This window comes from Bombus pyrosoma, linkage group LG10, assembly GCF_014825855.1.
Source record: "Bombus pyrosoma isolate SC7728 linkage group LG10, ASM1482585v1, whole genome shotgun sequence".
Classification (NCBI taxonomy): Eukaryota; Metazoa; Arthropoda; class Insecta; order Hymenoptera; family Apidae; genus Bombus; species Bombus pyrosoma.
The window spans coordinates 12,823,966-12,839,597 of NC_057779.1; the positions used below are offsets into that span (position 1 = coordinate 12,823,966).

Consider the following 15,632-nt stretch of genomic DNA (forward strand, 5'->3'; position numbering starts at 1 on the left):
ATTGATTAATGTTCATTTAAAGGAGGAGGATTTTCATACGTGCAATGTAATTCTTGAAATCGTATAGCAGTAGGAAAGATATCGAGAATCACGAGGAAAATGTGACTGATTTATACTGTTTATTGGCAATCGTCGTCTCTCACGTGTAATCGTGAAGCGCATAAATTGATGAACTTTCTGGTATTCGATAACAATTTGCTAGTTTATCAACCGACACCAGGTTATAATACAAGTAATACAAGTAAATGAACGATGTAGATGAGTAGAAGAGTAACAAAAAAGCTATCGGTAGAAGACGCGAAGGCGCAAGTCATTGCGCACGCATCTTTGAATGAACGCGATTTTGAAGCTTCAGTTGCTTCAATGCAGTTCTTGGGTATGCACGTGGTTATCGCAGTCTCGCATTGTTAGGCTGATAGACGCGTTTTTTGTGGTGAGAATGTGAATCGGACCTATCGGCAATCATGTCGGCCATTATTAAATAGATTTTTCATTTAAATAATTATCTAAACAGAGGGTCAGTTGTTAATTGGGACTTCAAATAAAAAATAGAAATAAATTATTTGTTACATTAATATATTATTTAAAATAACGAGATTAATTGTTCTTTTCAAATACAATTTTATTTTTCATTTGTTAGTTTTATTTATTTTTATTCGTTATTTATCGATCGTGGAACAAATTTGAATTTTTACACAAATATTTCCATCAAGCAGATTGCTGTACATTGGAATTTGTAACTTTCAATAATGTTTGTCAGCTATGATAAACACGGCGAAACCTCTAAATATGATGGATATACTTTCGAACAATTTGTTGCAAAAAACGCGAGTAGTTATGCGATTTATTTATTGAAAAATAATCTTATTAATTTCACGATTGTTTCATTCACAAAATGAAACGGATAAGAGAAAACGAAAATCTATTTATTTACATAATATCATTTGTTCTCCAATTAAATTTAAATGAAAAATAAAATCTGCAAATAAGCAATAAATTATTTTTGGCATCGTTTGAATGACTTTTATTTAAATAGGAGATTTAATTCTTACTCGCAACCGAAATGTTATTTCAATTTGTTATTTATCGTTTCATGAGTAAATAAAGCTTTGCCCAACATTGATCGACGATAATAATTACAAAATAGAAGCGGCAGATTCTAGAATTGCGCGTTTGTAAATAGCATCGCCAGTAAATGATTTCACGCCTCTGCGTGTAATTTGAAAAATGATCGCGTTAATTGAACGAATCTCAACTATCTTTGCGCGAATGGATAAAAACGAGTGGAACCTTGTTTTAATAAATATCGTGTTATTACCTTTGTATTATAATTAAGTTCGCTTTTAATTGACGCTTATCTTTTTACATTTGCACAGTAATACGACATTTTATTATTATTATTATTACTACTATTACTACTACTACTGCTACTACTACTATTATTATTATTATTATTATTACTACTACTATTACTACTACTATTATTATTATTATTATTATTACATTAAACAATACCACAATCCTTCAATGTGATGTGCCGATTTTTGCGATTACTGCATACCTCAACAGCAAGTCTCAAACAATCTTCATCGAGTTCATGTTACGCGAAAACTGGTGATTGTGTTGATCGAAAGAATCTTGCCATAATTAAAATGAGGTTTTGAAATTTGAAGTGTAACTGTAAATCATGATTATTAACACAACTCTGATGCATAAATGGATCCGAATGAAATCTCACAATATTGAAAGTAGAATAAATATAATAATTTGCAATAGTTTCAAGTTTTCTTAATTTCTAATTAATTATTAAAGTACAGTTATTTATTTCAAAGTTTATTTGCTTAAAATGTATGTTCATTTCTTCTAAATTGTTCATTATTAACAATTAGTTAGTAATTGATATAATAGTTAAAATTTGTAATAATATCAGAACGAATCATTTCACAAGTAATTTATTATTTATTATCATTCTGTATGAAGGAAAGGGCAAAGATTCTCAAGGATAACAAATGCGTGCAATCGCTCAATATGGTGATACTTGGTGGATACTTTGCTCGATTCGTATCAACGATACATGCATGAATATTAGTCAAATATATGAATTAATAGCAAACCAATGATGAAAAGCAATGTACTTGCTTTCTGTAGAAACAACAGATAGATATTTTTATTCTTATTGGCATTTACGCTGGTATATTCAAAATTTTATTTACACGTAGACAACGAGCTTAACGAGCTGAAATTAATGAATTCCTTAAATGACAAAACTGACACAATGTTTGACATTTACGGATTCCAATTCTTTTCTTGTATATTATTTTTTAAAAGTGAACTTTATCCGTATCCCGATAGCCTATATTTGCTTCGTCTAATAAAATATAAAATCGCCTTGGGTCTTTTTGCCTCCGTTTGTGTAATTAAATCACATCGTATTAAGAAGAAACCAAGTGTCCATATATTTTTCAGCGATAGTGGCTAAAGAAATATTGTTTCTATCGCGTACATCTTTTTCCGCCTGTTGCGTTCGCCGTCGTCATTTGTCACTCTGAAACCGCAAACTTATTAGCTCGTACATAATGTTTTCAGAAACAGCGGCGCATTATTTTCGAGAAAAAGCCGTATAAAAGTGGAACTGATGAAAGAAATTCGCCAACAAAGATGAGTTCTTGAACAAACTTTGGAACTATCCCATGCAATACGCTAAGAGAAGATGTTCTGAATTGTTACCGGTAACGATTAGTTAATACGTAGATTTAACGATGCAACGGTTTGACACGGGAAAAGACAACGTAAATTACGCGCAACGGGAATTCACGTGAAAAGACGAGAGAATTTCACCCAAATTGTTCGCAACTGGACACTGTTGCCGTTTTAAAGAAGTGCTAGTTTTTTGTCAGGCTCAAAATATGGACAACTTGTTTTCGTATGGCTTGTACAACTGCAGTACTATAATTCTCAGACGAGACATCACAATCTTGTTGATGTTAAATCGTAGCGAACTTCTTAATATATTGCAAAACGCTTTGGATAGTTCTACGGAACGGGAAGTTCTACGTGATGCTTTTTTAGATTGTTTCTTTAATTATCAAGAGCGACCGTTCGACTTATCATGGTGGCAAAAGTTGTTCTGGTCCCTGATATTCGCCGCAATGCTGTTGGTGGCAACCGCTGGCAACGTCATCGTCATATGGATCGTACTTGGTAAGTGATCCTTATTTTAGCACAATCAAATATTGGTAATTCGAGCCTTAAGGTAAGAGCTCCTTAAGAGTCTCCATTTATATAGGTTTCCATTAAACGAAATTCTCAAACAAAAGAGCTTTAACTAACGAGAATTCGACATACAGCAATTTTGTACAAACTTTCGGTAACATTCCTTTTTCCAGAAAATGTTGCAACTTCAGGTATTTAAAACTTCCTCTTGGAATTCATTTTGTTCAACGCCAAAGTTAAAGACGCGTGGAATGATAGCAATTATGTGTTCGACCGACGAAGAAATGTTAGGTTGTGGTCGAACAGCGGCTTAATAGATACACATACGGCTTGTGGCGTTTCATGCCTTTTCTTTCATCGTTGAAAGAAAGAATGATTTCTGACATTTTGCGACACAAAACTAATAGCAGGGGATCTGAAATACTTCGAATGACTTTGAATCTGTATATCTGTATATCTGTATGTGTGGCGACGAATTCGAGTCACTTCGAACCTTGAATGATTCGAATCTTAAAACTCTTGAATGTTTCGATCAGTCCTGTATATTAATAAAAGTCTCGAGCCTTTGAACTTTAAAAAAGTCTCTCGAGTCTTGATCGTGTTGGAAATCGTAATGCGGGATATTCGACACTCTTGGCTTGAGAATTCAAGAGTGAAAACGATGTTTGAGGAATTTTGTTACTTATCTTATTGAAACATTGAGACAAACATGAAGATGGTCGATCATCATTTTGACGACAGTGCACGATCAAGATTTCCAAGTTGAGCAAGACTCAGAATACTTTATAAAGACTCAAAACCTATCAATATTCCAGACTGAATCGAAGCTTTCAAGAGTTTCAAGCTTCGAATTCTGTTCGAGGTGATTCGAAGCGATTCGATTTGTTTTCTTCTCGTTAGTTCTTTCCCATCCTATCGCTACATATAGCTATACGCTCACGAGTTGCTGAGACAGCGACGATGAAAAGTTCGATTTATAGAAGCAAACTTCGACTTGTAGAAGTCTGGATATTCTAAACTCGAATTACAGAGGTAAAATAGAGGTGAGCATGCGAATTAAGTGGCAAATAATTCGAGTTGACGTAAATCTCATTTCGACTTATAGAAATCTTCGTGGCGGAGTAGGAGGAGGCAATGAACAAAATATAATATAATCTTATAGAGGTTCGAATTATCGAGGCTCAACTGATACATACGTATCGCTCATTCTCTACAATAATCAATAAGTTCGTGTCATTTCAAATTTTCAAACTCGATTTTCTCGTAAACTAAGCCCTAAATGAAAAAATTTCTACTCCATATCTTCTTCTTACTTCTTCATAAGCAATCATTTCGTGCCCGTTTGTACACGTTATTCGGCCGCATCCTGTATACACACATAGATTAGATTCTATGACGTGTTAACATTTATCGGATGCGTTTGACGAATGTCGATATATTCTATTAAAGGAAACTACGCGTTTATCTTCATTGTCAGTGTGCACACACACACACACACACACTGTGTTCAACATACTGTGAAACGACATGAAAATGAATCCTTTTTTAAAGGATGGAATATGCGTGGATTCGTTAGCTTCATACAGTCTCGTGCTGTGCAGCACCGGGGTGGTACAATACGTCTGGATTAAATTGGCAATTTCTATTTGACACTTGCAGCCGATATTCGAGTTATAAAAGTGCTAACAAAGACGAGAGTGAAAGTACGACTAACCAATTATGGAAAGCTTTATTTTATATAGGGCGAGTCTAATAAATAATTGAGCCGAATTACGATACTGTCCCTATTGTGCCAGATAGAAAGAAATTGTGGAGGAAATTTTTCCATTGTTTATCAAGCTCTTTCGTCGTGCAGTGGGATTTTTACGCAAGTGCACTTAAATACAATTGCACTTTCTTTTTTCAATGGAACTCTGCAATTTCGTTCGCATCAGTTGATTCCCCGTGCCATTCACAACTCAAAAGTATTACGGTAAAATCATCAAAATCAAAAATCCAATACTTTTCAAAATATATAATTGATTTTCCAACATCTACTACAAATGCTTCCACCATTGTATTCTAAATATTCTCTCACTCGTTTTCTTACATTTATCCAACACTCACAATTAAACAGTCCCTTTCTATTCCTTTTTTTCATGTCACCAATGGAAATGAAAGGTTCTGTGTACAGTCTGTTTTAATAAAAACAATTCCACAAGGCGTAAAGAGGATTTTAGTCGCGTGAACGTGGTGGCAAGGCTGTCGGATGTCAAATCATTCTCCTCCATACATTGATATTAAATATCTCGTTATGGCGCGAGTGTTATGAGCCGGTGCTCTATGCCGCTGATAATATTTCAAAGAGTTTCGCGTCCTCCGGTGGAACATCACGTGGCAAATCGGGTAATGTGAATTCAAGGAAATACCGATTTCCTTCAGCATATAGAGTGTTATGGCAAATGGAATACGGATCGATAAGGCACGTGTTAAGAATTTCGTATCACACATTGATGCTGTACCTATTGTTTGTACGTCTTGTATGCCGTGGATTTCCCGTAATCCAGACATTCTCGCTGCATCGATTAAAAATACCGTTATTCGTTAAAATATGTTCGTTTGTCCGTACAATTGTTCGCAGAAAATTTCATTTCCTGACAGTCCTGTCTTAACCCTCGCTCACTCACGTGTACCTACGTGAGCAATCGTGGCAATTTAACGTAAAGATGACGTTATTCTGCCATTTCTAGAACGATTAATCCGAAGCTCTGTGACTTTTATTTTTCTGAGATGAAATATATACAGTGACAGTATTATCCAGTAGTGTTCGTTAATATCAGTCGGTAGGAAATTCAACGGGTGTGTTTAAAAGCCAGAATAAGATAAAAATGAAGAATAAAAGTTGTGTTTGAAATTTTGTCTTTTAGTTATTGACATTCGAAGCTATTGAGAGCACCTCAAGCTACGAAGAGTATAGTGATTTCAAAGTTGACGACATATGACCGACTTATGTTGACCACTCATGTCGCAAAAAAGCAAACCTTGATGACGTAGAGATGATAAGAATCGTAGAACCATACTTCGCGATAAAGTCCATTTATCTGAATTACTTTTATTGCAACAAAATTTTAATCAACGCCTGATTAATCGAACGTTTACTGGTTGAATTTATATTGCATCGTGAGCTTCTATTAGGTGAACGAAGCATAGTACGTAGCGAGGAGAACTGGATTTAAACTGTTTGACCACCCGATACGTTCAGACAAATGGAGTTCTACTGTACTATTAATCCAACTTTCACCAAAATGTGCTATAGTCTTTTATTCGAGATTTTCGTTCAATGGTACATTAGCTCTTAAACCTGTCGACTCACGGCTAAAGAGTAAAATGAAAGAATACCATAGCATACCCTATGTTCTATGCTGTGTTGTATGTGTGTGTCCGGAGTTTCACACCTTCTTATGGCGTCATTATCCCACTGACCATTTACTGTATTTGACGATGGAAGAGCGTTGCACGTCTTTCGTGAATTCGTAGCTCGCGTCGCGATTGTCGCGATTGGCAAGCCTATAATCAGCGTAGTATTCGTAGTATTATCATTTCTCATATCATTTGTACATCTTATAGAACAACACTCTATGGAATTTCCGAGTTAATATTTCTTTCAATTTATGACCCTGCTCTAATTAAACGCAAGCCGAGATTGCTGTGAAGCAAGTGCATCGTGTTAGTTCACTGCGAGTGTTCATAAGCAGAGCTTACACGTATTGCTAAGTCGTTTTCTACAACTGTCCAACTGCTGGAATACGGTGCGCTATACGATCTCCGTTTTCTTGCAAATAAAGATTCATTTTTCTTCTTAGTTCTTCTTTCTTTTAATTGTTTGGAAATCCATCATACCATCTCGTATTATCCGTGATGTAAATTAAATACAATTATGCAGTTCTGTCACTGTAATTGCTGTTAAATATTATGTTAAATACAACAATTTTTTTCAAGCTTCTAAGTTTGGAGATTATGTGCAATTCTCGTAAACGTTTAGGCACCTTCAATTGCACGTGCAACGCATTTCTCTGTATCGATTGTTTCATATTAATATAGATGCGTGTTCAAAAATTCGTCAAATGTGTGTTGATAGATACAATACACGAAACATAATCACTGTGCACTGTAACATTCATTAACATGCGACTCGCTTAAATATGCACAATGTCCGCTTGAAAAGCGAATAAACTCTTTTCATTGCTCCCTTAAATTTCATTGTGTCTAAAAATTTTGTTACGAGAATAAAAAGCTATAATTTAAAAATATTTAATACAAATTGTGTCGATATGCTGTCGATATGTTGAAATTCCGATTAAAAAATAGTTTCCAATCCTTAAAGGTGCATTACAAAATTGTCAATAAAAATCGCCACATATTTGTTCCTTTAGATGGATCAGTGCTTGTACGTAATGTCGCCAAGACGATATTGTGAACATCTCTGGTGGATGGTATTATAAATACTGACACAATTGTCAATACGCAAGAAAATTGTTTCCGTCAACTAAAATATTGGAATTCATTCGGTTGCGTAACATTTGCATCGCAGGGGGGGGGATGAAAAATACGTGTATTTTTATCATAAAAATTTTTCGTATCACTTTTATCACTAATATATATTTTTTCCATTAAGTATCGATTTTTATTATTAAAAATATTGTTGTATCTAAACAAAATAGATGCAAGATATCTAGATGCAAATAGAAATGAAAAGGACCTGCATACATATATACAACCATACATATTGATTTTAAGGAAAGATTTTTGAGATTACTAGTTTCTTATACAAATTACTAGTTTCTTGTAGAAAAAGCTTGAGGACATACTTTAGAAATATTTTTTTCAAACGATTTAAAAGCGATTAATTTTGGAGTTATCAGGTGTTTAATGTATAAAATTATAAAATCACGGTATATGTTAAATCAGTTGCTTCGTTAAATGGGTTGATAATAACAAATGGAAAACTGTTAACAAGAGATGAGACAAATGTCAGAGATCTGTCAACGCTTATAGTATATGCTTCTATATGTGAAAACGTGTGCGTTGAAATGAACTGGGAACAAATTCGATATATTCTACAGATGTAGTGTCTTATTAGTAAAAACATCTGCTAACTGCAAAATCAAATGGTTTTTGAATCCACGTTTATTAAGCTTATATTCATAAATACTATATACTCCTAGAGTTCGTCACCAACCTTTCTGCAAACCCTCTATACAATATGAAAGTCTTTAATGTGAATTTAATGGCTTTTAGTTTATACATTTATGTATTTAGATGGAAACAAAACACATAATAAGAAATACGTCATTTTCTTCTACTCCTGTGAAATACAATACAGCTTTATCAGGGCTGTTTAGTAGGCTTTTGTACGCATTTATTGGACATTTGTTGGATTTCAGATTCAAGTACTATCGATATACTTTTCATAGAAAATTCAAATGTATTCGGTGCAGCGCGGCACCAGGTGTTTTGCCGCAAAAAGTCGGCAGCCCAAGGCGCGCACTTCATATCGCACAGCTCGATGCTGAAAGGATTAATTGTTTAATTTAATTTATTAATCGATCGGAGAAAATCGCTTTTACAGGAAGATGGTGAAGATAGGAAAAAGCAGTGAACGTATATGATATGCAGTAAGAGAAAGACAAATATCAGAGTGAGTCGCTGTAAGGTAATAGAGTCGCTGTAAGGTAATAGGACAAACATGCAAACAGACAAACAATATATATATATATATATTGTAATATCTAAAATGCTCTATTCTTGGATTAGAAGCCGAATTATATTTAGTTATTCGTATTTTGTCGTAAATGTTGTTCGCGATGATTGAAAATTCCAGAGACTATCGAAAGCTGTTTCAATTCACCTAAAAAGATACTGGGAGCAATTAATTCTTCCTATTTCAAAGTGTTTTCGGCAGAAAATCGAAAAGAACGAAAATTACAGGTTTTTAAAAAAACGGTAGACAATTGTTGAAATTGTGTAATGCCACGATATTTCATGCAACGATGCTTCCGAATTCGTTTGGCACGTCGTTCGCTAGTATTTATTAAACGATTCACATTGATTGAGTAGTCATTTTCGAAAATAGGCGTTGGTGGGCGTAATGTGATGCGTATTCCAATAAAACATTGCAGCAACTTCCTGAATTCCGATCGCACGATGCGAACGTAAATATTATATTGACTTTTCAAAGTTTGAAAACTGCGTCATTCTATACTGATCGTACAATTCAATAAAACCGATTTAGAAGTTTCAATTGGATGTCTGCGACGATGAAATTACTTGCTCTTTACAAATATTATACTGCTGCGTTTTAAAGAGTAGAAATAAGAGATTGCTCGCAGGTATGCATACAAGGAAACAAATTGAAGCACGCTATGTATTCATAATATTCATAAATGCGTGTCGATACTTCGACGTTCCGAGTCAACGCATAAAAATGAATAAAAATGTCGTGTTAGCGTATCGTACCCTTGCGAGGAAAGTGACTAAAGCAACTAAAGAAACGCGATTTTGCAGATAACATTATAAAAATGTTGCAGAGGCACTTCTCGACCGACTATGAAAACCTTATTCGTTTATCTCCATCGTTGCATGAATAGTTGTGAATAGTTGGCAGTTCGCGACTTTAAAATTGACCGTATGATAATGCGCGAGTACAACTTGGTGAATGATTCGAGACCGTACTCTGTTCGAAGGTTTGAATGATTATCTACTGAGCGCCTAAAGTCTACAACTCGCATCCTTCGTCTCCTTCCACAAGGGTGGGTTACGCTAAATTTTATTCCTCGCAGGTGATCGACCACTGACCAGTGAAGAATTAGTTAACTTTGTAAACATAAACATTTAGGGAAAATTCAAGCTTAGGGCAAACTCACCTTACCATACTTACGATACGTCAGTTTGCCATCGAGATGCCAGGAGAAACTTTGAATCCGTTGATACTAAAAAATTAATGTTCTCCTGGCTACAAATAAAGTATTTAAACTTAAAGTAAATACTTAAACTAATTGCTAACGTCTTAACATTCATAACTTGACTGGTAGAGTATAGGCTATGTCGTTCTTTCTGATTTATGTGGCACTGTGCTGTATCCTACAAATGCGTCTTCCTTGTTAGTCGTGTCCTGGCTAGAAGATTGATTTTCCAGCGTTGAGAACTAAAAATGAAAAAGAAAAAAGTACAGTCGAACCTGTTTTATGAGCAGTTGTCCTTCTTCTTCATTAATTTGATTTGATTTGATTTAATCATATCGAAAAAGACAATAATTTTATATACTTTTATAGATATATAAGAGCGGGGTTAGGTTACTACAAAAGGCGATATTTTCACAAAAAAAGCCAGTTCTAATTGGAGACGAGATGATACAACCAACTTAAAGGTCCATTCGGTAAATTCTGATAACGATCGGCAACTTGAGAAACAGCAAATCCCACTTATCTGTACAATTAATTCGAAGGGACAAAGCATCGAGTAACATCAAAGTGGCGCTCGAAGCGTCGCCTTTAGTTTTCGAGTTGTGGATGATTAATGAAAATGTTCAAAGCGTCGGCGTCATGCGTCAACTACCGCACGTCTTAATCTTATTCACTGCATACTCGACTCAAGTATGTGTGAATATTATTCAAAGTTTATCCTTAAACTTTACCCTTCTAATCTTTGAAAGATCATCGTGGTCGCGATTGAAACAATATACGGAACAATAAGAAATATCCATTATGCGTACTAGATATTTTCCATTTCAGACAGTATGACGAACGATGCTGTCAGAATTCGAAAAATAAAATTGCCTTCTAGTTAGAAGGTGTTCGTTTGGAAGAATAACAGAATCTAGAATAAATACAAATGTTTCCATACGTTAAATATTCATAAATTCGCACAAGATTTTTCAAACTTATTTTTCCTTAATGCGATATCAAGTTGTCGCAACTCAATCGATGCGCACTCAATCTGCACTATTAAAATTACAATACGTATAGTATTTTACATTCTTCTATCAGAATAATAGACGTATTGCAATTAATTAGACTTACTCTTTACTCTTGGTAAATATATTCGTAACAGTTGTTTAAATTTATCTTCTCCTACTGCGATATTAAATAGCCGAAGTTTAATAAACATTTTGAATTACTGGCATTCATTCACTCGACTGAAAACTATAAAGTTAAGTAAATCGTCTGACACGTTTCTATTGTATAAATTTACTTCAAGACCATCTTGTCTAAATATTATAACTGGTAATATTACTGCATACAACTGGATGTGCTAGATGAATTTATCGTATTGCAGTTTTTTTTTTCCAGGTTTCCGCGAAATAATTTTTATAACGAAACGTATCATCAATTACAATTGCTCATGCTATTATTCACATACAGTTTTCCCATTGCCTACTAATATTATTTATTTACGGTATTTGACAATATTTGATGTACTTTTTATAATTTAATGTGTCGGCTTTAGACCTACAAGTTTCAGTTTGTGCAAAGCGAGTTTTACGACTCCATTTCTCCAATGAGTTTTTATGATTCCAATTCCAGAGTTTAATTCGCCACGATGATCGATGGATGTCATGCCGTTGGTTTTTCGAGAAACAATCATGTTACGAATTCCACTTTTGCATCGAGCGTAACAGCTTGTTTCTTGTCGAAATAATTTGCATTATTGTTAGACATTTCATTTAATTAAAATATTGAATTTGTTCAAATACTCGGTTAAATCATCTGCAAATTGTATTTTTTTATGTTAGACATCGACTTGGTATTTCTATGATAGAAACGAATCAACTGAGGTTGCCACCACCAAATGCGAATTTTTGCAAAAAAAAAAAAAAAAGAAAAAAACGAACAGTGTTCGTTGGTCCATGTTTTTCACGCTTCAAAAAGAAGTTATCACAGTCTTTTTAAATTTTCATTCGGTGATAACTTTCTTTTGAAGAATGGACAAACGAAAATTTTGATTCGACCAATGTGGACAAACCGTGGACAAATACCGTTTGTTTCTTCGTAAAGATTCGCATTTTGAAGTGACAACTTTATAGAGTTCAGAAACAGTTTCTCTACGATCTGTAGCAAATTCTTTCACTCTTATACGTATAACTGTTTCAACAGGCTTTGCGCTTCACAAGATAAAAAAATTTGCAAATAACGCGGAGAGAGAGACCTATGGAACTTCATTTTATTTGCGAGACTTCATCAGATACGATATAATGATATCTATTTAAATGAAATCGTTGATGTAAATTGTCGATGGAACTTATGTAATTTTGTTACGTATAATTCTGTTATGTAAATAACTCCCAGAAAGTTAGGATACGCTCGTAAGAGCGTAACATCACGATACTTTTGGGTGAAACTAGCGGAAAAGTTGTACCGACATTTAACCTCACATACCTTAAATATATATTTAGTTAAAAAAATATGTTTGCAGTCAAGGGGTTTCTATAATGTTTAACACAGCGTATATCTCATTTAATATAACCAATATCGTCGATAGAATTCTACTAAATTATAAACTCTGCTGAATTATAAACGGATTTCACTTAATTGCCTTACATAAAGCTTTGATGCTTGATACATTTAGAGAGTTGAGAAATTAATTAATGCAAAGGTAATTGTACAGGTTGAACAATGTTGCGGTGTATCATACATCGATGCATGATGGGTTTCATGACATGTTACAGTGTATTATAGATCTGCATCGGCGAATCGGTATCAAAACCAACTAGTATCGATGGAGAAATCGGCATACCGAATATAATTTTTCGGGAAATAAATTTCCCTCGTTTGATTCTTCACAAATATGCGCATAAATCTTCCTAACTCTTTCCGGTGGCTAAAAATCCTAGGGATGCGGAAGATCTGTCTTCTTGCACGAACTGCATCTCCCATCATTCTACTTTCTGTTTCAATCCATAGGCGAATTTTATCCAACAGATGTTGAAAAACAGAATCATCCATACGCAAATATTTTCTATAATCAGCCGATTCGTTCGTTTTTTGGTCTTTCTAATAACGAAAAATTCGACGATTTTCTTCTTTCAGTTAACCATCTTTTCGCCCACTTCTTCCTAGCATTCAAGCCTTTTATTTCTTACGATCAACGCACCTTCTATTAATCACGATAATAATGGAGTTGAAAGATAATCAGACATTTCGAAACACGTGTTTCAAGGTTAGTATCACGCCACAAAACTGAGAAGAATCGGTAATGCGGAGGTAAACCGATGCAAATTTCACGAAACCCAAGCGTCGATGCATGCATCGCAATGCGTTTCAACGCGAGGAGAGGTGTTAGGTCATTAAGAATGGCTTATGTCCTGTAAATATCCTTTAAACCTTTATTCGACGATGTAAACTACTCATCTATTCATCATTACGCAAATTATAATTATATTACAACGACTGAACTGTTTCGTTGAAGGCTTTGCAACAAAAACAAACAAAATTTGTACAAAATAATGTTCGTCGTTCTAAATGAAAAATTGTCTTCTCATATGTATTGGCCTATTGCATTCGATACAGGAATTTTATGCTATACTATACTCACAATAGTATTCCAACGCTCTTAGAAGTTTTCTATATATATATACGTTATGCAAAGTATTTTGAAATATCACTAGCACTATAACAAAAAACGACTATAGCGACTGTATTGAAAAAATTTGGAACGAATTTGAAAATGCATAGAAAAATCAAAAAAATTGCAGTATTGTTGTAGTGTAAATAAAGATACATGGTATTATAGAAAAAAGAAGAACTGAATATTATTGCTATTGTTAGTACTATTATAATATATTGACATTATTAATACTATTCTCGTTTTAAATAGCAATTTACTGCATGAAAGCTGGGAGATATTCTGTAATGTTGAGCGTTGTAAGGTAATCGTACGATATTCGATTAAACGTCGGAGATGAATAGCTGCATTCCACTTAACCTGTCTACTTGCTGATTCCACAGGGACAAATCAAAACTGGTTTCATGACATTTTCAATTAGAGAGAGTGAATGTGTTTCTCTGCGTGTAAGTCTGTGCATACCGTGTACACAACGATATTATCAACCAAATAAGAAAAATGAAATTTCCATATTTTTTTACCTTCATCTGAACATATTTCAATGAAAGTAATATGAACAATTTTGATATTTGAATTAATTTGATTTACACCGGCAGATATGTAGGTCAGCAGATCAGCTGATGGAGATTTATCCCTATTTCATTTGCACTTTCCGTTCTAAAGCTAACGAATAAAAGTCGACGAAGCAACGCATGCGTCCACCGAGAATACACACACGTATTGCAATTTTCCTCTTCCATGAATATCTCAAATGTACGTACGAACTGTTCAGAAGCCACGTTGTTTAACTCCATAAATTGAGAAGCAGGAAAAAGTAATGGTGTAACTCTATTTTCTCAAGCACTATATTCACAATTTACCTCGGAAGTTGCTGTTATTCATGACATCTTGTAATCAATGAACTCATGGAAGTAACTGATTTCTATTTTTTTTACATCTATTTTCCTACATATCACTTTGTTATGCACAATTTATCTAAAAATTGGTATTGGAATAAATTGATAATCTTATTATGTGTAGGTCCTTGTTTTCGTGAATTAATGGGTTACGCAATTTCTAAACAAAATGACTATATTTCTAGAGGTTTATGTGTAGATGATAGTTGGTACGTGTGGCTTAAAGGACGAAATTGCTCGTTGTCGATACCGTCGAATATACTTCAAATAATAAATTAATGTACAGCCGTGTACGTGAGTCGTTAATACAAAGTATAAATCGCAAAATAAAATCGCGGATAAATAGTCGTGAGATAGTCGAAGATACTCGTAGATACTCTGTGGATACTCTGTTAGATACTGTTCGATGCTCCTGATACCCGGAGATACTGTGCCGCGCGACTAACTGATAACTGATTGATAACTGCTTGCTAATTGATGGATACTCCGTATGTACTCTACCTGCTCGCGATCGCGTCCGTTTATTTATACTGGACGGGGGAAGTCGGAAAATTTGAATTCGTCTTCATTCGACGGTTGCATGCAGCGGCGGCATTGTTTCGACCGGAGTTTATTTATCATTACGTTTTATAAGTCAAGGCGGTGTCAATGCCCCGAAGCAAAACAACAACATGAGTCGCTCTTAATTCGCGTCGTCCTTTGACACATCTGCCAGATTTGCCAGAGAGCAGCGTTGACATAGCGCAAACCAGGTGATGCGCTCTGTATAAAGAATTAAATGAGGAGTATAACGCGCATCGAATTGTCTAGATAACCCCAACAGCAGCGGAGATGCGTTGAATTAGATTAATTTGGCCTTGAAAATTCGAATACTGTAAATGCATTGGATTTGCCAGGGAGCAGCGTTGACATAGCGCAAACCAG

General features: G+C 34.6%; 1 protein-coding gene across 3 annotated transcripts in view; it reads left to right on the plus strand.

Annotated features, from left to right (window-relative positions):
- The first annotated feature begins 366 nt into the window (after positions 1 to 366).
- Positions 367 to 15,632, plus strand: part of LOC122572083 (tachykinin-like peptides receptor 86C) — a 49,705-nt gene continuing 34,439 nt past the window's right edge. For 2 of the 3 annotated variants that reach the window (XM_043736669.1, XM_043736668.1), the window contains exons 1-2: positions 367 to 433; positions 2,587 to 3,201. In XM_043736669.1, coding sequence (XP_043592604.1) covers positions 2,907 to 3,201 — 295 coding nt within the window. In that variant the 5' untranslated portion in view covers positions 367 to 433; positions 2,587 to 2,906. The remainder of the gene's footprint in view (positions 434 to 2,586; positions 3,202 to 15,632) is intronic. The other variant, XM_043736671.1, reaches the window with a different exon arrangement.